Source organism: Diceros bicornis, chromosome 11 (genome assembly GCF_020826845.1).
Source record: "Diceros bicornis minor isolate mBicDic1 chromosome 11, mDicBic1.mat.cur, whole genome shotgun sequence".
Lineage (NCBI taxonomy): Eukaryota > Metazoa > Chordata > Mammalia > Perissodactyla > Rhinocerotidae > Diceros > Diceros bicornis.
The window spans coordinates 66,085,523-66,111,726 of NC_080750.1; the positions used below are offsets into that span (position 1 = coordinate 66,085,523).

The window sequence follows — 26,204 nt, forward strand, 5'->3', positions numbered from 1 at the left end:
ATATGTCTTTACCTAAGGGCTCTCATTCTTGTGAATATTTTCTGCTTCATCTTATACCTGTGTCAATACCCTCATCTCTCTAGAGTTTGTTTTCACAAGAATCGTTAATTAAGAAGCTCTCAGTTTCTGGTTTTAGGCAGGATTTTATTAGCCAGTAAGAATAGAAAATAGAGTGCTTGTAAAAATGTAGGACTTACTAAAATGTATAGAAAATTATAGATATCTTTAAAGAAGATGGTGAGGTCTATATTATACCTCTACAAAAAAAATTAGAATGAGAATAGAGGGAAGGGGCAATGAGACTCTATGTGCTTAGGAGAGGGTGACCAAAAATAGGAAGGCCCTGGAGGTGGAGAGGTATGTGTATGTGTATGTGTATGTGTGTGTGTGTGTGTATGTGTGTGTGTATGTGTAAGATGGAAGAGATTTTGAAACATTTGCTAAAGAGGAAGTCTAACCCCAACATAGATTCAAATCCTGACTTTACCATTTATTAGCTCTGTGACTTGAGGCAAATTACTTAACTTTTCTGTTCCATAGTTTCCTCATTTGAAAAGTGGGGTTTACGATCATAGTAACCTACATAATACGGTGTCTTTTGTATTATTTTGTGTGTGTTCTTTTCTTAGGACACTCTCTCATCCCTCCTCTACTCCCCTCACCCCATAGATTCTAAGCTCCATCTGAGTAGAAGGCGTTCTGTGACTTAATCATCTTTATGGTCTCTGGTCTCTCATAGTTACTACTGTAGAAAATCCTATGCAGTGGGCATTCAATTCACACATGGCACATAGCAAGTGCTCTATAAATATTTGCCGAATAAATGAACAAATGTTGAACTGAATGTGGTAGTTACAAGAGTTAGCAAAATTTCTAAATATCTATTTTTCTTCTCAGCCTAAAATGATTGCTACCCTAGGCTAAGGCATTTTTAGTTATAGTGTTTTAAGGCCAAATAAAACTGTAATACAAATTTATATAATAATCATTGCACGTTCTGAGCACAGTGTTTGTAATTGGGGAAGAATTTCAGCCTTAAATACCAGCATATATATTCTTTTCAACTAGAATTGTTCCTTTTGTGGATGCAAAATAACCAATAACCATTCTATAGATAAGAGAAATCAGGTGAGTTTTACTTGAGCCAGAGTGAGGATTATAGCCTAGAAAGGCCTTTTCCAGAAAGGAAGAAAGCAAGAAAGCGTTTCTAGAAACATGGTTTTCAGTAGTCTTTTATCCTTTAGAAAAAAGAACTTACATTAAACAGGCCCAGGATACGTATTCATCCAAGTTTCAAAGAGATATGTAGTTGTATATTAGCAGGTCAACATGACCCTGATGTCGGGAGAGGGACCAAAGCCGGTGTTAGCAATAGGGCGTTACCAATAGTGTGTAAGAGGGGCAGTATGCATTCTTATCGTAAGAGAGTGCATTCTTTACCTTAATGGTTAAAGCAGATGTACAATGTTATGTTTGACAGGCCATAAGTCAGGCTTCTTTAGTTCAAGCAGAATCAGTTTTGAACCCAAATAGTTACTCCATATACTTCAGTATGTGAGAATCTCCTGTCACTTTGAAGGACTGACTATAAAAATCCATTTGTCCCCTCCTGTGCTTTTGTCCTTTTATTTGTCTTCAAAGCGTCCCTATTTGATAGTAAGATAGGATTGGTAACAAAACTGGAAAGCGCGAAAAGAACAGGAACGGCGAACACGGCTTATTGTGTCCTTCGCGCCACCCCGTAGTTTGCGCCGCCGCAGGGGCGGAGCGCGCGCTTTTGAAAGCGCGCAGGGTTTAAGTCACAACGGCAGTTGCTGGGGGCGGGTATGTGGGCTGGCGCGGAGTGAGGCCGCAGCGGGGGCCTGTTGGGGACCGCTCGGGCCGAGTTTCCAGACGACCTTGGCCAGAACCCTCGTCACCGCGGTGTCTCTGTAGCCGGCGTGTGACTCCGCCCGGCTCCGGTAAGGGGAGGTTTGCGGCCGAGCCCCCCTAGCCGGGGCCTCTGCGTTTGCTTCGGTGACAGCCCCGAGCCTAGAGGGAAAGTTGAAGACGTTGGGAATATGGCGTTAACTGGGAATTATCTTAGGAATCGTCTTTGCGACCCACACCCGGGTGTACCTCTGAATCACGGAGTGGAGTGGGGATTTCAGGAAGAAATTGCCCTCTTCTCGAAGCGAAGCCTGGTGATCTGTACTTTGTATGGAAGCTCCATAGACGAATGCGACGGTTAGATTTGGGGAACCCTGGTCTAGCCAGGTGCCGTTGTTTTACAAACGGTTTTACAGATAGTGGGGCCCAGGCCTCTGCCTGAGGCGAGACCCCGGTCTGTAGGGACATCCGAGTTCTGCCCCAATTCCCGACGCTGGGGCTTGTGCCTGGTGTAAACAGTTCATTACGTCGGCCGAGTGAGTCTCACTTCCAGCTCTTAGCGGAGGCTAGAGCTGGTGAAGGATTTCTGGTGGGCGTGGAGCGGGGAGGGCTTGAGAAAGAGAAGCATGGAGGCCAGTGCCTTCCTTTGAACCCCTCAACTCATGTTGCTTCCGTTTTCAGATGACGTGACTGAGCAAGTGGAAGAGGATTTTAACCTCCAGCCCTTGTAAGTTCCTGGATCCGGGCATACAGCCTGAGCCTCTACCCGCGCCGGGATGCGCACTGCGGTGGTCAAGTGTACAGGACGTTAGAAGTAATCTGATCAGAACTCTCCCTTTTCATTCTTTTTCCCTCTATTTTGCTTCTCTTCCCTCACTTATCTTCACTTTTTCTCTCCTTTTGTGTTTCCTTTTTGTGCTGCCTGTCTACTCTAGCTTTGCTAGTAGTATCCTTGTTTTTGTTTGGTTCTAGGGTGGCTTAGAGTCCAAAAGTTATCATCTGATCCAGTAGATCTTCGGATTAGCTTGCTGAGCCTTGTTAACTTTTTAATACTGGTTCTTAAATGGTACTTAAATTTTTAAAAATATCCTAAGTACTGCACAGACTTTGAAATTCTGCCCACAGTCATATGACTCTCATTTCTAATGTATCTCCATCTAAGATATTCACAATTTTATGCTGCTTTCTTTGTAAGAACCTTGCGATTTAGATTAGCATGGTTATTTAGCAATTAATACATATAGGATGTGTATACAATGTATACAGAATCTGAGACAGAGTGTGGGCTAGTGGCCGGAAGTCATCCATCAGTAGACTAAGGCCTAACCTGTTTAGTCATGAAAAAAGTTGCCTCAGAAAATTGTGAAATGGATAGGATATAGTATATTTAGGTGCAAATGGCTTGGAGTGGAGGGTGGGACTGAGTCCTAGAGTGTTCTAGAATGAAATCAAATGTTAAAAGACTTATGTTTAAACTTAGGTGTTTTTAACTGGAAGGTTTTTTTTTTTTTAAATACTTATGCTGCTTCTGAATGTCACATCCTCCTTATGCTGAGGCGAAAAAGGCACTGAGACTTAGGCAGTAAGATTTCCAGGACACCATACTTACCGGGTTTTTTGCATCCTGCTTTTCTGGCCCCACCTGGGGCTACTTTGTTCTTCATTTCTCATGTTGGGATGCCTCAGAGCTCTGTTTTCTATTTACACTTACCCCCTAGGAGATCATATCTATTCTCTTGGCTTTAATACCATATATATGCTGATATCCTACAAATTTGTATCTTCAGCTTGGATTCAGACCTATATCCGGCTGCCTATTTCACATTGCTACTTGGATGTCTAATAAGGTATTCAAAATTGAGTTACTGATCTCAATAATGACACCTCTGTTCTTCCAGTTGCTCAATCTGAAAATTTGGCGCTATCGTTGACTTTTCTCTCATTCCTAAAAAAATCCAAACATTGGAAAATCCTGTTGGTTCCAGATTTAAAACATCCAGAATCCAACCATTTGTCACCATCTCTACTTCTACTCTCCTGATCCAAGCCACCTGGATTCTCTCTCTTGGATTATTGCAGTAGCCACCTTATTGGTCTGATTGCCTCCACCCTTGTTCCCCTTTAGTTAATAAACACAAACCAGAGTTATCCTTTTGAAACGTAAGATGGAGTATATTCCTCCTCTGCACAAAACCCTCCAATAACTTCCCGTTTCTCAGTAAAAGCTGAACTCCTTACTGTTAATAAAGCTTGCTGAATAAAAGCCTTATGGCTCCTTATTGCTACAATGCTCTACTTGATTGCCATCCTCCACTCCCAAACTCTGACTTCATTTTCTACTCCCTCTTGCTAGCTCTGCCCGCCTAGCTTTTCTTTGAACATTTCTGCCTCAGGCCCTTTGTATTTACTACTTGCTCTATCCGGCAGACTTCTAGATATTTGCATGGGCTAGCTCGCCTCACTTCCTTCAAGTGACACCTTCTCAAAGACACCTCCCTGGACCACCCTAACTCAAATTTCAAGCCCTTTCCCAGCACTTTGTCTCCCTTCACTGGTGTATATTTCCCCTGACTATAAGTCAGTATCTTATTATGTATTTATCTTGTTTGTTTGGGTCTTGTTTGCTGTTCCAGTGTGTCTCCATTGCCTAGAACAGTGCCTAGTAAGTGGTACATTCTCAATAAGGGTATGTTGACTGAGTGAATGAAGAGTAGTTTCCCATAGGTAGGTAGAAGTCTTAGAAGCTCTTTGAAGTGCTCCTTCATAACTTCCTGTGAGGAAAGATTGATGAAGATGAAAGAAGGGGAATCAGAATCACATGGAGAATTTATTTCCAAAGTAGAAGTACCTCCTCCAACCCACTCTGTAAAATAGTTTATCCTTCCCCAAAGGTCTGAAACTTGTTCCAGAAAAACTTGTTCCTTTCTTTTAGTTAAACCTGTTACTTTAGAAAATTAGTATATTTTTGGCAAGTGTGTGAAAAAGGAATCTTCAGTGTTCTATATTCAGGCAATCTGAAGACAGTGGTGATTGTAGCTACATTTTAGAAAAATGAACAAGCTTCTCATTAATGGACAATTCAAGCTGGGCCTTTGACGTGATTTTTTTCTTGGCATAGAGTTTTTAAAGATGCTATTAAGGGCTCTATAAAAAATTTAAGCAAATGTTCTCTCTGCCTCCCAGTTTTTTATAGATAAACCAAATAAACTTATAGACATGTAGGAACAGTTGCTTTATAATAAATCTAATATGAAACCTAACTTTTAAAAAAGAAAAAGTAATTTTAAAAATTTTTATTAAAAATATTCCTGGGCCGGCCCCGTGGCTTGGTGGTTGAGTGCGTGCACTGTGCTGCTGGCGGCCCGGGTTCGGATCCCGGACGTGCCCCGACGCATCGCTTGTCCGGCCATGCTGGGGCCGCGTCCCACATGCAGCAACTGGACGGATGGGCAGCTGTGACATACAACTGTCTACTGGGGCTTTAGGGGAAAAAATAAATAAATAATTTAAAAAAAAAAAAAAAAAAAAAAAACATAAAAAAAATAAAAAAAATAAAAAAAAAAAATATTCCTTAAGAAATATGTTACAGAAGAAATAAAAAGCTTGGATTAACTTGCTAATATATGCAGTACATACATTTTATTTTTATAGACAATTTTTTATAACAACTTATTGAAATATAATTCACATATAAAATTTACCCCTTGAAAGTGTGCAATTCAGTGGTTTTAGTATAGTCAGAGCTGAATATATTAAACCACTACCTAGTTTTAGAACATTTTCATCAAAGAAACCCCATACCCACTAACGGTTACGCCACATTCACCCTCCCCCTGGCCCCTGGCAACTACTGATCTATTTTCTGTCTATAGATTTGCCTATTCTGGATATTTCTGGTAAATGGAATCATATATATGGTCTCTTGTGTCTGGCTTCTTTCACTTAGCATAATGTTTTCAGGGTTTGTTCATGCTGTAGTATATATCAGTACTTTATTCCTTTTTATGACTGAATAATATTCTATTTTATAGAATATGTGTCTTTTTTTTTTTTTTTTTTTTGGTGAGGAAGATCAGCCCTGACCTAACATCCATGCCAATCCTCCTATTTTTGGCCTGGGCTAACATCTGCGCCCATCTTCCTCCACTTTATGTGGGACACTGCCACATCATGGCCAGACAGGCAGTGCATTGGTGTGTGCCTGGGATCTGAACCCGGGCTGCCAGCAGCGGAGCATGCGCACTTAACTGCTATGCCATGGGGCCAGCCCCTAGAATATGTATTCTATTGAATAATATTCTATTGTGTGTATTGTAGAGCCTCTTTTGTTTATCTGTTCATCATCTGATGGATATTTCTATTTCCTCTTTTGGCTATTATGAATAATACTGCTTGCATAAACAATTTCTTTAAAGGATATAAAAGACCTGTTAACAACTACTTCTGGGGGATGTGAGAGGGAGACTTACTCTTTACCTTTTTGTACTACGTGATTTTTATTAACCAAGTGCATATATTACTTTTTAATTAAGACAAATGAGAAAACCCAATCACTGGTAGTGTGTGATTACTTACCTTGGGTAAGTAAGTGTCCTCTCTGGGTTTCAGTTTTTGCATTGTAAGTAAAATTGGGCTAAATATTTGTCATGGTCTTTTTCGGTTCTCAAATTTTATATTTATATGATAAAATGAGTGATAGCATTATAGGAATTTTTTCTTCATGAAGAATAGTTGTATTTTCTGTAACTGCAGTGTAACTTTCAATTTACTTTCATCACAGGACCCAGAGTGATAACTACAATGGAAGAAATCAGTAATTTCAAGACACCAAGCAAATTATCTGAAAAAAAGAAATCTGGTAAGATAGATATAAAACCCTTCTTCATTATTATTGCTATTAGAAATGTCTTAGTATTATTGTAGTTTGATTCTTTAATTATTATCTATCATGCACAATTTTAGCGTAAGTCCTCTTTATAATGTTGATCTTAACAAATAAGACTGATTTTATAGGCCAGGCTTGGGTCATCTATGAGCTAATTTTACTGACATTCTAACAGATTTGGAAGTTCTCCCTGGTGAACAATCAACTTGAACCATTAAGAAACTTTACCATTCCCAGTGTCATACCTGCATGGCTATGGTGAGGGAAAGATATTTTCCAAGACGAGTCAGTGGACAAAGGATAATCTTTTCATCAAATGAAAACAATTGGAGGGGCCGGCCCCGTGGCTTAGCAGTTAAGTGCACGCACTCTGCTGCTGGCGGCCCGGGTTCGGATCCCGGGCGCGCACCGACGCACTGCTTCTCCGGCCATGCTGAGGCTGCATCCCACATACAGCAACTAGAAGGATGTGAAACTCAGATGTACAACTACCTACTGGGGCTTTGGGGGAAAATAAAATAAAAATTAAAAAAAAAATTAAAAAAAAGAAAACAATGGGATATTCATTTGCAAACTGACCCTTAGCTCACATCATATACAAAATGGCTAAAATTATAAAATTTCTAGACAATAACGTAGGAGAAAATCTTATGTTGTTCATTTCTAGTATGTAGATTTTTGTATATTGACCTTGTATCCTGCAACCATGCTAAATTCATTTATTCTATTAGCTTTTTTATAGATCGCTTAGGATATTGTACATAGTTGGTAATGTTGTGGATGAATAAAGACAGTTTTACTTTTTTTTCCCCAGTCAGTATTACTTTATTTATTTGTCTTACGGCACTGGTTCCAGTATATTTTTGAATGGAAGAGATGTGAGTGAACATACTTGCCTTGTTCCCAGTGAAGTATTATGTTAGATGTAGGTTTTTCATAGATGCCCTTTATCAGGTTGAGGAATTTTCCTTTTATTCCTTGTTATTATCAAGAATGGGTGTTGAGGGGCCGGCCCCATGGCTTAGTGGTTCAGTGCGCGTGCTCTACTACTGGCGGCCCAGGTTTGGATCCCGGGCGCGCACTGACACACTGCTTCTCCGGGCATGCTGAGGTGGCGTCCCACATATAGCAACTAGAAGGATGTGCAACTATGACATACAACTATCTACTGGGGCTTTGGGGGAAAAAAAGGAGGAGGATTGGCAATAGATGTTAGCTCAGAGCTGGTCTTCCTCAGCAAAAAGAGGAGGATTAGCATGGATGTTAGCTCAGGGCTGATCTTCCTCACACAAAAAAAATAATAATAAATAAATAAATAGAATAAATAAAGAATGAGTGTTGAACTTTCTCAAGTGCATTTTCAGAATCTATTGAGGTGAAGTTTTCTTTTTCAATCTGTTGATGTGGTAAATTACATTAGTTTTCAAATATTAAACTAACCTCTCATTCCTGGGGTAAAGTCAGTTTGGTCATGATGTATTTTATATATTGCTTGATTCAATTTGTTAATATTTTCTGTATTCATGAGGGATATTGGACTGTAGTTGTCTTTTTTTGGAATGTCTGTCTAGTTTTGGTATCAGGGTATTCTGTATTCATAAAGTAAGCTGGGAAGTGTTTCCTTCTCTTTTCTTGAAGAGTATGTGTGGAATTGATAGTATGTATTCCTTAACTGGCAGAATTTACCAGTAAAGCCTTGTGGGCCTGGAGTTTTCTTAGTAGAAAGATTTTAACAGTGACTTCACAGTTAATAGCGATATGGCTATTTAAGTTGTCTATTTCTTCTTGTGTAAGCTTTGTTAGTGTTTTTGAAGGAATTTGTCCATTACTTCTAAGTTGCCATATTTACTGGCGTAAAGTTATTTATGATGTACTCTTACTACCCTTCTAATGTCACTTGGATCTGTGGTAATAGCTCCTTTTTCATTTCTGGTACTGGTGTTTTATGTTTTCTTTCTTTCTTCTTTGATCAGGTTTATCTATCTTGGTGAATATTTCATGCACTTGAAAAGATCATATTTTCTGCTGTTGTTGGGTGCAGTGTTCCATAAGTGTCAATTAGGTCAAGCTGGTGACTTATGTTGTTTTGCTCAAGTCTTCTGTATCCCTACTGACTTTCTGTTTACTTTTTCTATTACTTGAGAGAAGAGTGTCTCCAACTACAATTGTGGATTTGTCTATTCTTTTTCTTTCAGTTCTGTCAGTTGTTGCTTTGTGTATTTTGAAGCTTGTTCTTAGGTACATATACATTTAGGATAGTTATTTCTTCTGATGAATTTAGCCCTTTACTGTTATGAAATGTCCTTCTTTATCCAGTGTTGTACTCTCTGTTCAAAGTCCACTTTATGTGATATTCATAGAGCCACTTCAGCTTTGTTTTGATTAGTGTTTGAATGGTATATGTTTTCCAACCTTTTTACTTTTAACCTATTTGTGTCTTTATATTTAAAGTGAGTTTATTGTACACAGCATGTAGTTGTGTCTTGTTTTGTTTTTATCCATTCTGACAACTTCTGCCTTCAATTGGACTGTTTAGGCACTAGCCTCATGTGGCAATTCAAATTTAGGTTCAAATTCAAATTTAGGTTCAAATGAATTAAAAGTAAATAAAATTGCAAATTTAGTTTCTCACTTATACTAGCGCACATTTCAAATGCTTGGTAACATGTGGCTAGTGGCTCCTGTACTGGACAACACAGACGTGGAACGTTTCTATCATGATAGAAAGTTCTATTGGATGACACTGTTTAGACCATTTACATTTAATGTAATTCTCTGTGGTTGTATTTAAATCTACTATTTTGCTAATATCCCATAGCTTATTGATGATTTCTTAATTTTTTTCTAATCTTTTTCTCTATGCTTCATTTTTGGTAGTTTTTGTTGCTTTATCTTAAAATTTAGTTACCTTTTCTTCTGCTCTAAGATGGTGTTATTTTTATCCGTTGTATTTTTCATTCTTTGAAGTTCCATTAGGATCTCCTTTTACCTCTTTTTCTTTCTTTGTTATGCTCACATTTTCCTTTACATTATTGAGCATGTTTTTAAGATTTGTATCGTAGGGTTCTTATCTGCTAATTCTACATCACTGTCATTCTATGGTATGTTTCTTTTGGTTTATTTTTCTTCTACTATGGGTCATATATTCTTCTTTCATGCCTGGTAGTTTTTTATTGGCTGTTGGACCTTTAACATTGAGTGCTGGATTTTGTTATTCCTTTGAATGATGTTGTGATTTTATTATAGTCCATGGTTAAGTTACCTGTACATTAGTTTCTTTTGAGGCTTGCTTTTAAACTTTGTTCTAAACTTTTTCCTTTGGCTGAAATTTAGCTGTACTACTAAGTTGTGACCCTTTAGGAGGACTTTACTCAGTACTCTGTGTGTTACAGTTACCATACTCTGGCTGATTGCAAGTGAGCTATTCCTAGACCTGTGTAATCTGTGATAATTGTTTAGCCTACTGCTTGCATTTGGTGTTTTCTCTAGCTTGGGGGAATTCTTTCCATTGTGTGTATAGATAAGTACTTAGCTAACCACTCAAAGAGAGACCTCTTTTCAGATCTCTGGAGCTTTTTTCTCTTGGTTTTTGGCTCCCTCTTTAGTTCTCTGCTCCACAAATTCTAGCTACTTAGGTCTCCTTGACCCCTGAACTCTGTCTCCTCGATATGACAAGACCTCTGGGCTGTGTTTCTTTGTGCTGCAGCTTGGACACTGCTGTTAAGCAGTAAGTTAGGGCAATGAGAGGGCTCACCTCACTTGTTTCTCTTCTCTCAGAGTTTACAACCCTGCTCTGCCTGTTGTCAAGTATCTGAAAACTATTATATTTTGTCAAGTTTTCTAGTTGTTCATGGCAAGATGGCAATTCCAGGAGCAGTTAATTGTTCATGAGCTAAAGTAGGACTCCTCTATCTCATCTTTTTTAATGACTGTATAGTGCTCTGTAATACAGATATACTATAATTATGACTCTAACGATGATTACTTAGGTTTTTTTGTTTTTTGCAGCCACAAAAGCAAATCCCAAATTCAAATATATATGCGTGCATGCACACACGTGTATGATGTCTTTGGGCACATGCTGCAGTGCAGGTATCGGCAAGCTTTTTGTAAAGGGCCAGATGGTAAACAGTTCAGGTTTTGTGGGCCACCTAGGGACTCTGTTGTATATTCTTTATCTATTTTTTAAACAACCTTTTGAAAATGTAAAAACAGTTCTTAGCTTGTGGGCCACAGAAAAGCAGGCCAATTGCTGCCCCTGCTTCAGTGTTACTGTAAGGTAGAGCGCCAAAAGTAGACTTGGTCAAAGGGTATCCATTTAAAATTAAGACAGATAGTGTCAAATGGCTCTCCAAAAGACTATGCCAATTAATACTCTTAATTATTAGAGACTGTTAGGATGCATTTTTAGAGGTCTTTTCAAATACTAATTTTATTTTTTATTTCTCTTTATGACATTTAGGATTATGTTTAACTCCATGTATAAATATTCCTGCCTCTCCTTTTATGCAGAAGCTTGGCTTTGGTACTGGGGTAAATGTCTACCTTATGAAAAGGTGAGTATAAGATTTCAAATTAACATTTTTACATGGAACCATAGTTCCACTGTACTTGGAGACAAAAAAGGAATATGAAAATTCAAATATTTAAATTTAGGGTATGTTCCTGATCCTACTTGACCACTATATACCAGTCCTAGGACCCTATAACTGCCAGAGCTCTGCCTGGTATACTTTTCTCCTAGTTTCCTCCTGATGGATCATTAAAGGAGAAGTGATTTACCTCATAAGTTTTTCTTTGGCTTGTGTGGGAAGGGAAGGGGACAGAGGAGAGAGGTTCCTGTGTGGTGATAATGTAGGATTTTCAATAAGAAAACCTCCAAGAGGATGCCAGTGTTGGGGAGGATGTCAGTGACTGTTAATCCTGTCTGGAGAGTGTCCTTCTCAAGATATTCTCTTCTAAAGAAGTAAAGGTTTTTATTTCTTATGTCATCTTTGTTAAGTAAGAAGGATAAATACCTGATTTTAAAGTAGGAAAATTGTGTTAAAAGAAAAATGAAATAGTAGACTAGGTGCTAATAGCTAATAATATTATAGATGTCAACAAAATCATTTTTTAAAAAGTTGTTTCTTTTATTCATTACTCTGCACCTAGTTTTATGTTTATTAAGTGGCAAACAAGTAAGTTAATATGTATTCCTTAATGCACTCTTGGAATCAGCCTGACTAGTCCAACCAGGCATATCGTTAGCTTCATCTAGGTTTATATTGTTTCCAAATAAAAATGCTTTTCTTTAATAAAAAGCTAATGAATTGAGAATAGCATAGCAATTATATATGTGAGTATTCTTAAAGCATTTTTGCCATTTAAATACCCCCTTTGTGTGTTTTTGTGCTATTTTGTGAACATTTGTTTTTTAGTATGTAAAAACTCATGTCTGAGTTATTTTGAAAGAAAAAAATTCTCACAGGTTCATGGCTAGTCTCATTATTTTTCCCTTTTTAAAAGAATGTTTTTAAATGTAAAGTGTGTTGTTAACAAAGTTACACTGTATGTGACTTAATTAGAAAGATTCATGTGACTGATAATAAAAAATAGCAGACCCTGCCTGACCCTACTGCTCTGTAATGTGGCCCTGTCAGCCTGACTGGTAACCTGGAGATTTCCTTTGCTTCTCTGGTGAATTGGATCCTCTCTTTTTCTGTCTTATGTGTTACTATTTCTTGGTTTACATCTCATTGGTTAAGGACATCTGGTAATTCCCCATGAAAAGATGCACAGGAGGTGCATTTTTGAGAATTTGCATTTCTGAATATGTTTTCATTTTACCCTCCTACTTGACGGACCCTTTTTTTTTCTGGGTTAGAATTCTCTTTTGGAAATAATTTTCCTCTCGAATTTTGAGGCCATTGTTCCATTGTCTATTAGCTTGCAGTGTTGCTGTTGAGAATTCTGAAGCCTTTTCTGATTGCTAATTGTTTTTATGTAATCTGTTTTATGTTATCTGTCCCTGTCCTGGAACCTTGTATGATCTTCTCTTTGTCTCCAGTGTTCTGAAATGTCACAGTGACATGCGTGGGTGTGGGCCTCTTGGAATCTGAAAATTTCTCTTCTTAAATTTTTGAGAAATTATTTTTTAAATTAGTTTGATAATTTTCACCCCTGTTTTTCTGTTCTCTATCTGGAACTCCTGTTTTTAGATCTTAAACTTACTGATCACTGATCTACCTTTTTAAAAAATTTTGCCTGGTTTTCTATTTTCTCTTTGTCTTTTTGCTCTATTTTCTGGGAGATTTCCCCAGTTTCATCTTCTGATACTTCTACTGAGTTTTTCATTTTTGTCTATCTTGTTTTTAATTATCTGAAAGTTTTCCTTTTTTAAATGACATCCTAAGCTTTTGAGGGTGCTAGAAGTGTTCTATATCTTGATCTGGATAACACAGGTATATACACATGTGAAAACTCAGTGAGCATTTAGTATGCATATGCTCATGAATTACTCTGTGCCTGTATGGTTCATAGGTTCTCAACTATGCCAGTAAGCCTCAGGCTGAAGACCCTCTGCTTTAGCCTCTTCCAAGGCCAGTCACCAGTCTTCAGAAGCTGGGGGATAGAGGATGGGCAATTGCCCAGTGATACAGAATCGAGGAGAGTGTCTAGGAATTTACCTCCTTTTTAAATAACTTTCAAGAAGTTCATTGGGCCTGTTAAGTCAGTTACTTTCATCTGCTTTCCCAGCTTCCAAAAAATTGTTGCTATTGTCTCCTTCGTTATTTCCATCCTTATCCTTGGGCATATGTCTTAAAATATCCCTTTGCTTTTATTTTAGTGGGGCTTCGGAGGGATCCAAATTATATGTATATGTTCAAGCTATCATTTTAATCCAGAAGTCTATTATTTTTTAATGTAAAATCAAGTTTGCATTCCTAGATTAAACCCAACATAGTTGTGATTATTATTTTTTAATAAACTTATGGATTCATTTTGCTATTTGTTTAAAATTTTTGCGTCTATGATATAAGAGAAATTGGCTTGTGATTTTCCTTTTTCTGCTGTCTCTGTCTGATTTTTTAATTAAAGTTATGTAGACTCATAGTCCCTTTGCTTTTGATTCCTTGGAATAGTCTGTGTAAGATTGAATGATAGGTTCCCTGAAAGTTTAGTAAACTTACCTGTAAAATTATCTAAACTTTGTATTTCCTGTGGGACGATTTTAAATTCCTGATTACATTTTTTTCTTTCATCAGTGTTCTTAGATTTTTCTAAGAATTTGTCCATTTTGTCTTTTAAATTATTGGTGTAAAAGTTTTAGTATTTATTCTCTTACATTTTTTATCTGTTGAATCTGTAGTTATGTCCCCATTTTTATTTGTGCCTCTTTTTATTTTTTTTCTTATGCAATCTAATCAGAAATTTGCCTGTTTTATTAGTCTTTTCAGTGAACCAACTTTTAGCTTGGCAAAGTATTTTATTCAGATTTTGTGCATATATTCTTGTTGTTCTGTAGCTTAGAATATGTTATGGAAGAGGTGAAGATGGACTTGTTCACTGAATTCTAAACATTCGAGAGCTGTAGGCTACCCCTTGAAACTTGAAAAATATATTTTTCATAATGAAATGACATGGAAGAGGTTATCTCCAAATAGTATTGTTATCCAAAACCAGAGGTTTAAGAATAGTTTAGAGAAACTTATGGATGATAGACGCATATGAATTAAGAAATCTAATGATCGTTCGAGTACATGTTTTTTCATTTAAAAAAAAAGATCTGGCAATCATAGTGCTATGTTCATGAGGTAGTACAAAGCCACACAGATTCTTGATTTTCAGTCTACTGTTTTATGTTCTTATGGTTAAGCTAAACTTTTTATCTTTAGCTTTTGAGGCTCTTTCACTAGCTTTTGTGCCTCCATGCTGCATTCACTTTGTCCTTCGTAATTCACCATACCATAAATAAATGTATACCTTACCAGGTAAACCCATCTCTGACTTTGTTTTACCTGTTTGTTTATTTAGGTTTCAAAACATTTACACCTTAAATATTCTTAAAATGGCTGAATCTTCCTAGAAAATAGACAATTTACATTTTTTCTCAATTGTGTGTTTTCTTATTATCTCCTTAAATGCATATCTTTGGGTATATGGTGAAAGGTATGAAATGGATTGGTTAGTGTAGAGGCGCAGTATTCGTTAGTGAAAAGCAGTCTGTTATTGTTTTTTTTTTTTTTGGTGAGGAAGATCAGGGCTGCCTGAGTTAACCTCCATGCTAATTCTCCTCTTTTTGCTGAGGAAGAGCGGCTCTGAGCTAACATCTATTGCCAATCCTCCTCCTTTTTTTCCCCAAAGCCCCAGTAGATAGTTGTATGTCATAGTTGCACATCTTTCTAGTTGCTGTATGTGGGACGCGGCCTCAGCATGGCTGGAGAAGCGGTGCGTCGGTGCACGCCCAGGATCCGAACCTGGGCCGCCAGTAGCAGAGCGCGCGCACTTAACCGCTAAGCCACCGGGGCGGCCCAGTCTGTTATTCTTTGCATGATTAAATGTGGGCCAAATGGTTTTTGTACATCTCTTCTTTAAGTTTCTTAGACATTAGTGTTTATTACTTTAACATTCTGTAACTCGTCTCTGGTACACATAGTTAAATGTTTGATAAGTAGTTGGTAGGTAGTCTGACATGCTCGAATGGAAGAATTAGAAAATAGTATAATAGTTTTGAAGTTTAAAATTCATAGCATTCCATCTTTTTTCTTCTAGTTCTCTCTTTTTAACCTGTCCCTTCCAGCAATAGATATCAGACCTCTTGTAATCAATAGATATATTAGCTATATAGCTCCCAATTAAAAAGGATACATAGCAGAAGTGTGATAGTCTAAAATATTTTAAATGTTTTTTTAAAAAAAACAACATATTACTATGAAGTCCTTTGCAAAATTTGGAAGTTCTTGTTAGTCATTTGATGTATTACGGTTATTAATCTTTCTGTACATTTTTTGATTATTTTTTTAAGATCTCCAAGAGGTTTGTCTTATTCTCCTTGGGCTGTGAAAAAGATTAATCCTAGATGTAATGATTATTATCAAAGTATGTATCTAAAGAGACTAACTGATGAAGCTAAGATTTTGAAAAGCCTTCATCATCCAAACATTGTAGGTAAGTTTAAATTTATTTTGTAGTAGTATCTGGTATTATTCTGTTTATGTAATCTCTTCACTGGTTTCACTAATAAAAATGAAGAGGATGGTGGGAGTTTGGCAAGAATCAAATTAATTCGAACATTCTAAAATAAAAATTAGTATATAATATTTTTAGATGCTTAAGTATATATATAAAACTTCATGGGAATAGATATAGTCATTATGGTGCTGGTACTATGAAGAATTCAGGAATATAAAATGATCTTCATTTAGATAATTTTCTTATTTTCATTTTTAATATAAGTAGGACTGCTGAAACCATTATATTTAGAAAGGCATAGGGTATTTAAAAATATTTTAATTTTTTATACAATTGGCAAACACTGAAGGCATTTTAAATTAGGTCTATTGAATTAGTTTTGTAAATAAAAGCTATAACATTGTGTATTTGTCAGCGTTAATCCAGATCCGTTTTCAATCATGTTCCTGTAAAGAATTTAAATACTGTTGTTCTTCCCTATTCCAGTAAGAAAATGTCATGTTTTCTTTAAGGTTATCGTGCTTTCGCTGAAGCCAGTGATGGTAGTCTCTGTCTTGCTATGGAGTACGGAGGTGAAAAGTCTCTAAATGACTTAATAGAAGAACGAAATAAAGACAGCCGAGATCCTTTTCCAGCAGCCATAATATTAAAAGTTGCTTTGAACATGGCAAGAGGGTTAAAGGTAACTATGCCATTATGGTTCAAATGACTTCTGTGGAACATGAAAAAACTAAATACTTTATATACCTAATTACAAGGTGAGATTTTTTTTTTCCCCGAAAGAGGGGTTGCCTTAAGTTAAAGTCTTTATAGAATCTCTCATATTGCAGAGTGTACTATTTCCTTTTTATGATCAGCGAAGTGTTGTTGGAGGCCTTCCCATAGCCTGAAATAACCCAAGTCAGGTAGTTTTCCTTATCGAGATCACATGTTAGATTTAGTTAAAAGGATTAATAAATTTAACACAAATTTAGTTATTATTTCTGGAGGTATAGTCTAACCCCCTGTTGATGTAAATAAGCCTCCTAAAGATTGCTTTGTGGTATAAGTTTTGGAGTTAGCTTACCTGTGAATAGCCATCAATTTCCAAAGAATCATTTAGATTTCTGGTCAGTATGGCAGACTGAGATAACATGGGATGTCCCCTTCTCTAGCTTCAAGTAATTTGAAATGATGGATAGACATAAGCCTGTAGTTTAGCACCGGAGTTCAAGTTGTTATTTTTGTTTGAAGGTTATCATATTTTTTTTATTAGTTTGTATTTTTGCTCAGATGTGTTAAATTTTCCACTATTTTAGTATCTGCACCAAGAAAAGAAACTGCTTCATGGAGACATAAAGTCTTCAAATGTTGTAATTAAAGGTGATTTTGAAACAATTAAAATCTGTGATGTAGGAGTCTCTCTACCATTGGATGAAAATATGATTGGTAAGTAGTAGTCTAATTTTTTAAATTTTGTTTTCATACAGTTTTTAAATTTCTAATTTTTACATATTTAAATAGGTGGTAAGTTCACATTCTTCAAAAATTTTAATAAGGTTTTTAAAAAGGAATTCATTTAGCATCAACAGAGTGACAAGATTTTGGAAACTGATAGAAGGAGAAACTGGAGTGGAGATAGGAAAGAGAGTGCTACAGGGGCCGGTCTTCTGCTTTTTGCCCCTTGGCCCACCCCATCTCATTCATCTCTCTTTATTGCAAATACTGACCATTCTCTTCTCGGGGAATTTAAGACATGTTCTTGGTGAGAACCAAGAACCAGCCTCAAAGAGAAATCTTCTGCTTTCAATATATTATTAATAAATAGCATTTAAATTTGCCTTTTTATATGAATATAAGGTAAAGGGAAGGTTAATGAATGCTGTTCAGAACTTACGTAAACCTTATTTTCTAGCTAAAGTAAAGGTCTACAAGTTGAATGGAAGGAAAAAGCCAAGATATTTAGAGTGACTTTATAATGATGTCTGTGATCATTAATAAAGATAGAACTGCCATGAACCATTAGGCCAAATAACTGCTATAAAGTTGAAACTTTAGAAAATAAAAGGAGAAATAGTCAAACAGAATAAAAAATAAGATTTTTTAGCATAACTTTTTCAATCCTTGATAGATTAAATAGACAAACTAAGATGTAGAAAATCTGAGTAATAAGGCCAATCTCTGCCTTAGAATATTTATTAAAATTGACCATATATTAGCTAGGTTACGAAAGAAAACCTCAGATTCTAAAAAGTAGAAATAGTCTAATGGTTGACATTCATTGTCTTCAGTGCTGTAGATCTAAAAATTAGTAACATAATTAGAAACAAAAATCCCCCAATGTTTTATAAATTTAAAATATTTGTAAATAATTGTTGGGTAAAGGAAGAAATCAAATTCCAGGTACAAAATACTTAGGAAATATTATGAGAATGTAACAATAAATCAAAACCTAGTTGATAATAGTCAAAACTACTCAAAGGAAAACATTTTCATTATTTAACCTTTATGAAATTAAGTTGAGTGTTCAACTCAATCAAAAAAAAGTGAGGTCCTAAAAAAAGTAGAATGCAGAAATGAATGAATTAGAAAAATCTATAAATTCTTTTTTCGTTATTGTTGAGAAAGATTCGCCCTGAGCTAACATCTATTGCCAATCTTTTTGCTTGAGGAAGATTTGCCCTGGGCTGACATCTGTGCCAGTCTTCCTCTATTTTGTATGTGGGTCACCCCACAGCATGGCCACCAATAAGTGGTGTAGGTCCACACCTGGGAACCAAACTCGGGCCGCCAAAGCAGAGCACGCCGAACTTTTATCCACCAGGCCACAGGGCTGGCCCAGAAAAATCTATAAATTCTACAAAATCCCAATATGATCTGTTTTATTTTAGAACATGTCAAAGTGAATGTAAAGTTCATCCTTGAGGATACATATTCAAATATAGCCAGAAAATTCTATGAAAGAATGACGAGTAGGAATTTTCCTGACCAGACGTTAAGAAGTATCATAAAGCTATAGTAATTAAAGCAGTGATACTCATGCCAAATAGGCAGAAAAATATAAGAGTCAAGAAACAGTTCCCAAATATTTAGAATTTGTTATATGATAAAGGTGATATTTTTGTATTAATGCAAAAAGGTAATTTAGTCAGTAAACAGTGATGTCTGGATATTTTAGAAAAAATAAAGTTGTTTTCTATCCGCACACTCTAATCCTTGTAGATTGAAGATTGAAAAAAAAGTAGTAGAAAAAATTGTAGGTGAGTATTTCCTTAATGTTGGGCTTAAGGACACCAAAGCTAGAAACCATTAAAAAAAAAAAGCCATGACTGCTGAAAATTTTCTGTATGCTAGTGTAAGCTGCATACAGGTTAACATGTACTTTCGTACACTAAGTAGAAGTTGCAATTGGTGTATCATTCAGCTTAGGATAAGTTTTGCTATGGTAACATAGACTCTCAAAAACCTCAGTGGCATAAAACAACCAGGGCTTATTATTCAAGCTACATGACCGTTAGGGCTGTGTTCCATGTCGTTCTCACTTTAGGACCTAAGCTGCTGGAACATCCACCATATGAAATACTGCCATCATTATATGGAAAGTAAAAAAGCTCTAGAGCTGTGCTGTCCACTTCAGTAGCCACTAACTACATATGGCTATTTAAATTTATTAATAATAAAACATTTTAAAAGTTCATTTCCTAAGCCACGTTAGCCACATTTCAAGTGCTCAGTAGCTATGTGTGATTAGTGGCTACCATATTGGACATGGCAGATATAGAACATCTTTATCATCCAGCAAGTTCTATTGGACAGTGCTGCTTTAGAAAGTCTTGCACTAACAATTAAATGTTCCAGTTCGGAACCCACACAAGTCACTTCTTTCACAGCTTACTGACCAGAACTAGTCCTATGGCTCCAACTGACCACCACAGGCCAGAAAGTGCAATCCTTCTGTGTGTCTAGAAGGTGGAGAGCATGAACTACTTGATGAATAGCACTAGTAACTGCCACAGTAGTATAGTCTTTTCAGAAGGCCATTTGAAAATATGTATTTTTTAAAAAAACAAAACCCTTAAAAATGTTTATTCCCTTCAATCCTATAATTCCATTCCCAAGAACACATTCCAAAGAAATAATTGGGCAGTGTGGGCATTTTTTACAATAACCTGGTGTGTTAACTTCTGCTAAAACTCACATTCTGCGAAAGTCAAAAGATAGAACTAGGTTTATAGAAAAATAGAGTTGGGACAGAAGAAGCAAAACCCATGCAACCTTGAAAACAAAGCAATAACAAAAACAATGACAATCCTGATAAAAATACTAATACATAGGATCTTCACGGGCACCCAGCATCAGTCAATCCTGTGAAGCCGTAAACCCTGGGTTTGTACTTCCTTAAAGGTATATATGAGGGTATTTACTTTCAATAGATACTATTCATTAAATTTAAAATTTGATCTGGCTTTTTCAGTTAAAAAAATATGGGGGAAATGTCTTGGCAGCTCCCTTACCTGCACTCTCAGCTTCACCAGGTAGTTTAATGTTACAGTCAGCATATTGGTTCTTGAGGCTACTGAACAGTCATGCACTGAAGGAAGGTGTTTCTGTGGGCTGAGGCTTTCTCTTTGTGAGGAGCTTTACTCCTGATCACTTCAAAAATAATATTAATGTACTGGGGGAAAAAAAATCACAATGTTTTTTACTAATTGTGTATGAGCTAATTTGTCTTACAAAAATACAGATTATAGCAGAACAGACTATGCAAAAATGTAACAGATTGTTCATTAATAAGGCAGGGATGGTTTAATTTACTGTACCACCACACAATAAAATACCATATAGCCTTTAAAATTATATGGGTTTATATTTGTAGGCATGGAAATATATCCAAATATGTTAAGTGAGATGAACAGATTGTAAAATAGCACTTAAAATATGTATTTACATACACCTTAAGAAAGTTTTGGGAAAAAAAACCCTAAATCTTTAAAAATTATTTTTAAGTTTTGTGTTTTAATTGGTAATATATTTACGTTTCACAACTATAATATATGTAGGGCGTTCTGTGAAAAGTGCAAATCTTAACAGTGGTTATCTCTGATTGATTGATTTAGCAGATATTTTTAATACTAAGTACAGTCAGGCACTGTGCTAGGCACTATAAGTATAGAGGAAAATGGGATAGACATAGTCCTTACCCTTTTAGGGCTCATAATCTAGGATGGAAAGCAGCTCTTGAACAACTAATACTAAAGTATAATGACCGTTATCATATAAGGGATTATGTAAACATGACAGTGCCACTTAACCCAGCCTAGATGTTGAGAAAGGCCTCCCTAAATAAATAATGGTTAAGCTGAGAATTGAAGCATGAGTAGAAGCTCCAGTTTCATCGTTTTTCAATTTGACATAGTTTAGTGTCCTTGAGAACTGAATAAGGTAATGTCTGCTTAAACTCTTTGAAGGTAGTAAAGGGCAATAACATATAAGTTGTTTCTGTATTGACAAAAAGGAATAACTGAATGATTAAATTTATGATCTCATCAAACTTTTGTCAGAATCCATCTTCACAGAGAAGCAAACTTAAGCAGTAATGTCTGTGGAGACCCATTTCCATTATGCGTAAATTCTCATCACCAACTTGGAGAAATGTAAGCAGACATATAAGAAATGCACTTGTGGTTGGCTAGAGTCTCCAATTGGAGCTGATATATTGGACCCAGAGTTCTAGAAAGCCGCTCTTTAGCCTGGCTGATCCCTATAGGAATTTCACCTGCTTAGAATGGGGTAGTGCCACAGAGTCACTGTCCATGTGGACCATGTCTGTAGACTCTTACCTAGTTGTACATTGCATTATTAGTATAATATACTCTAACACCGCCTAGTGAATGTTCTGGTGGTAAGAGCTTGAGTTTATCCTAGTCATAGCAGAAGTAAAGTTTCTAATTTGCCAAAGGAAATTTATAAAATTATGAAAGATATATGATAGAGTATCTTTGTTGACTGCAATGGAATTATGTTAGAAACCAATAATAGTAAGATATCTGGGAAAGCTCCAAGTATTTGGAAATTCAGCAACACAAATTCAAATAACCTATGTGTCAAAGAAAATGATAAGGGAAATTGGAAAATATTTTGAATTGAATAAAAAAGGAAAATACAACATATCAAAATGTGTGAGATACAGCTTAAGCGGAGCTTAGAGGGAAATTTGTGGCCGTGTACATGATTATACTAGAAAAAAGAAAGGATCTAAATAAATAACCTGTCTTCCATCTTGAGCTAAAAAAAGAGCAAAGCAGATCCAAAGTAAGTCAAAGGAAGGAAGTAATAAAGATGTGAGCAGAAATCAATGAAATGAAAAACAAACACTAGAAAATATTAATAAAGCCAAAAGCTGGTTCTTTGAAAGATAATAAACTTGACAGATCCTTAGCTGGATTGATCAAGAAAAAAGAGAACACAAATCACCAAATCAGGAATGAAAAAGAGGCTATTGCTACAGATTCTACACACATTTAAAGATTAACAAGGCCAGCCCCGTGGCTTAGCGGTTAAGTGCGCGGGCTCCGCTGCTGGCGGCCTGGGTTCGGATCCGGGTGCGCACCAATGCACCACTTCTCCGGCCATGCTGAGGCCGCGTCCCACATACAGCAACTAGAAGGATGTGCATCTATGACATACAACTATCTACTGGGGCTTTGGGGGGAAAATAAATAAATAAATAAATTATAAAGATTAACAGACTATTACAAACAGCTCTATGTCAACAAATTTGATGACTTAGATGAAAAGAACAATTTTCTTGAAAAATACAATTTGTCAACATTGACATAGGAAGAAATAGGAAACCCAGATAGCCCTGTATCTATTATATAAACATTCCCCCAAAGAAAACCCAAAACCCAGATGTTGTCACCGTTGACCTCTATCAAACATCCAGGAAGAAATGATACCGATTTTACACAGATTTTTCAGAAAATAGAGTAGGGACCACTGCCCAGTTTGTTCTGAGGCCAGCATAACTCTAATATCAAAACCTGACAAATACATCATGAAAGAAAATCACAGATCAGTCTCCCTCACAAGCATAGATGCAAAAATCCTTAACAAAATATTAGCAAATTGAACCTAACAGTATATAAAGGATGGTACATCTGATCAACTAGCATTCATCCCAGGAAAGAAAAGTTATTTTAATATTCAGAAGTCAACGAAATTCATCATATTAACAGATTTGAAAACATGGTCATCTCAAGAGATGCAGAAAAAGCGTTTGACTAAATCCACCTTCCATTCATGATAAAAAGACACAGAAGGGAGCTGAGCCTCAGAAAGGGTGTCTACAGAAAAACCTACAGGCAGCATAGCATCATACGTAGAGAACAAGGCAGCATGCCTGCTCTCACCAGGGTTGTTTAATACTGTGCTATAGTCTTACCATTAAAATAAGGCAAGAAAAAAGAGGCATCAAGATTGGAAAGGAAATGAAATCATTCGTATTCACAGTTGATATGATTGTTTAGGTGGAAAATCCCAAGGAATCTACAAAACAACTACTAGAACTAATAAGTGAAGTTAGGTGTATTGTATTTCTATATATTAGCAGTAAATAATTGGAAAATGAAAATTTAATTCTATTTACAAGTACCAAAAAGCATAAAATATTTAAGAATAAATCTAACCAAAAAAGTCTAAAATTTCTATAGTGAACACCATAAAACATCACTGAGAGAATTAAATAAGACGTAAGTAAATGGAGAGAGAGAGAGAGAGAGATCATGATTGTGGATTGGCAGACTCAGTACTGTTAAGATGTTAATTCTTTCCAAATTTTCTAGAGATTCAATCCCAATTAGAATTCTAGCTGGGTTTTTCATTGAAATCAATAAGTTGACTCTAAAATTTAAATGGAAATATGGGTGGACCTATGTCATTCCTGGGCAGGAGCTTTAAGAGCCAATATGCAATTCAACCCTTTGCCATTTAGCGATCACAGAAGCAAAGAAATGTTATTTCTCTCAGTCTAATGACAGCATAGTTTGAAAAATGAAGTCACTCAGGCACAGAGGTTAAGTGATCTGCTCCAGGTCACACAGCTTGCACACGTCTCAAGCCAGGCAAGGCAATATGGCTCCAGGGTCTGCACTCGACATCTGCAATCTGTTTGTATTCCTGCCACTTTCTAGGAGCATTGCTGTGTCTTTACACCCTTGCCAACTGACCAGCTTTTTGAATATGTAACAATCTGATAGGGAAAAAGTAATTTTTATTAATGAGGTTGAGTATTTTCATGTTTCCTGGCTACATTTATTAACCTTTAACCTACCTGTTAAATCATTTGCCCATTTTTCTTTGGGTTGATTGCCTTTCTTAGTGATTTCTAGTGCTTCACCTAATGACCATTTTACCCGATTTTACTTGTTTCAGTGGCTGACCCCGAGGCGTGTTATATTGGCACTGAGCCTTGGAAACCCAAGGAAGCTCTAGAGGAGAATGGTGTTATTACTGACAAGGCAGACATATTTGCCTTTGGCCTTACTCTGTGGGAAATGATGACTTTATCTATTCCACACATTAATCTTCCTGATGATGATGACGATGATGAAGGTATAACTACGTATTTTTAAAATCCCAATCTCTTCAGTTTAAACTAAAGATTAGCTTGTAAAATTATATTTTATCTTTCTATTAAGTTGAAATTGAAAAGAGCAAGTTGTTTGATTTTGTGGCGTGAGATATAGATTATATTAATACTGATGACTAATTTGGTACCATCTTGGTTTAATCTCATACAAATGAAATGTAGATTAATTGAGAATACGGAGAGAAATTGAGACAATCAAGAGGAGCAAAAGGTTACCTTAGAAACTCCCCTTGCCTGAGAAAAAGATTGGAAAATTATCATAGTAAGGGGTGGAGGTTGATAACCTGTAAATCCATGACAGAAGCTAAGCCACACCATAGCAGGACAACTGAAGAGAGTGCTTGCAGTGTAATGTAAAGCATACTGAGGATGAATTCTTGTTTCAGGAGGATGCATTGAATAGTTGCTAAGCTTTTCCATGACTTAAAAGTGATTTTGTTTAATTGTTTTAATCTCCAACTCCTTCATGAGCAGATAAAACTTTTGATGAAAGTGACTTTGATGATGAAGCATACTATGCAGCTTTGGGAACTCGGCCACCTGTTAATATGGAAGAACTGGATGAAACCTACCAGAAAGTAATTGAGCTCTTCTCTGTATGCACTAATGAAGATCCCAGAGATCGTCCTTCTGCTGCGCACATTGTTGAAGCTTTGGAAACAGATGTCCAGTGATCACCTCGTATTCATTCCCTGAGCTTCAAGTGTGGCTCATGTGTATAACTGTTCTGTTTACTATCATACATTTATGTAGTTACTATGATAATCCATAATTATTAGACTTTTTGGAAGTCGCCTATTTTAGGACCATAGCACCTTGTTAACATTTGAACAACTATTTCTATTATAAAGGTATTTCTTATATGCTTATAATGATAAGCATTTGAAATTGTTTTGGGTTTTCTATAAAGTTTAAGGAACTAGCTACTCAAGTATTTGAGCTTGTTCATATAGATTTAAAACACCAGCAATAAAATGCTGAAAATACTTATGTATAATGTTAATTTGGTTTGCGTGACCATTTTATTAATGATCTTTCTCAAATATTCTCTGTTTAGTGGATCTTTTGAAATTAGAACTTTGTGTAGTACAAAATAAGTCTGCATTTCCTTATCTTTTAAAACATTAAATCCTTTTCTGGCCTTTCTTGGCTGATGTGATTATTAAACATGGTCACTGGAAACTTAATGAATTTGGCTCAGAAGAGTAGTTCCTTGGGCATTTCCAAACATTTTTGGTTAATGCTTGTCTTGCTCTTTGGTTTTTACTTTAATTTATTAAATGTGTTTTCTGTACTGAGATCCCTTTTTTATTTACTAATCTATATCTTAAGCATTTTGCAGTTCTGATGTAAAAATAGTAAAACTTTAATAAGACGATATAGAATAAAGGATGCTTTATTACCAGGTGTATTATCTTATTTTATACTCCACTGATATGAGTGTTGTCATTAAACTTATTGAGTGAATGAGAATAGGTTACTTTCTCTCTTGGCCTAATTTTGTTAATCTGTAAAATGAGGGTGATACAGATCTGGAGTTTCTGTGAGCCACAGCCCCCTGGGAATTTTCATTTATTGAATTGTGCTTATGAATCTAGGTGGCATGCCCAGACTTGACTGTAGAAAGAATTTTTAAAATTACTGTCA

General features: G+C 36.2%; 1 protein-coding gene across 3 annotated transcripts; it reads left to right on the plus strand.

Annotated features, from left to right (window-relative positions):
- Positions 1-1,841: 1,841 nt before the first annotated feature.
- Positions 1,842-25,963, plus strand: PBK (PDZ binding kinase). 3 transcript variants are annotated; one of them, XM_058550446.1, is made up of 10 exons: positions 1,842-1,961; positions 2,087-2,226; positions 2,551-2,596; positions 6,650-6,727; positions 11,217-11,310; positions 15,762-15,904; positions 16,441-16,610; positions 17,227-17,356; positions 24,341-24,520; positions 25,032-25,963. In XM_058550446.1, exons 4-10 carry the CDS (start codon positions 6,670-6,672, stop codon positions 25,229-25,231), a joined length of 975 nt encoding a protein of 324 aa, XP_058406429.1. In that variant the 5' UTR covers positions 1,842-1,961; positions 2,087-2,226; positions 2,551-2,596; positions 6,650-6,669; the 3' UTR covers positions 25,232-25,963. The 3 variants fall into 3 exon arrangements, with proteins under 3 accessions (XP_058406429.1, XP_058406427.1, XP_058406430.1); XM_058550444.1 differs by lacking the exon at positions 2,087-2,226; XM_058550447.1 differs by lacking the exons at positions 1,842-1,961; positions 2,087-2,226; positions 2,551-2,596 and adding an exon at positions 2,606-2,683.
- Positions 25,964-26,204: the final 241 nt, after the last annotated feature.

Bases quoted from the DNA above. Each gene is read 5' to 3' on its own strand.
- PBK (XM_058550446.1), top strand. From the start codon at position 6,670: ATGGAAGAAATCAGTAATTTCAAGACACCAAGCAAATTATCTGAAAAA. The intron at 16,611-17,226 runs GTAACTATGCCA...CCACTATTTTAG, and splicing joins ACATGGCAAGAGGGTTAAAG to TATCTGCACCAAGAAAAGAA. The intron at 24,521-25,031 runs GTATAACTACGT...CTTCATGAGCAG, and splicing joins TGATGATGACGATGATGAAG to ATAAAACTTTTGATGAAAGT.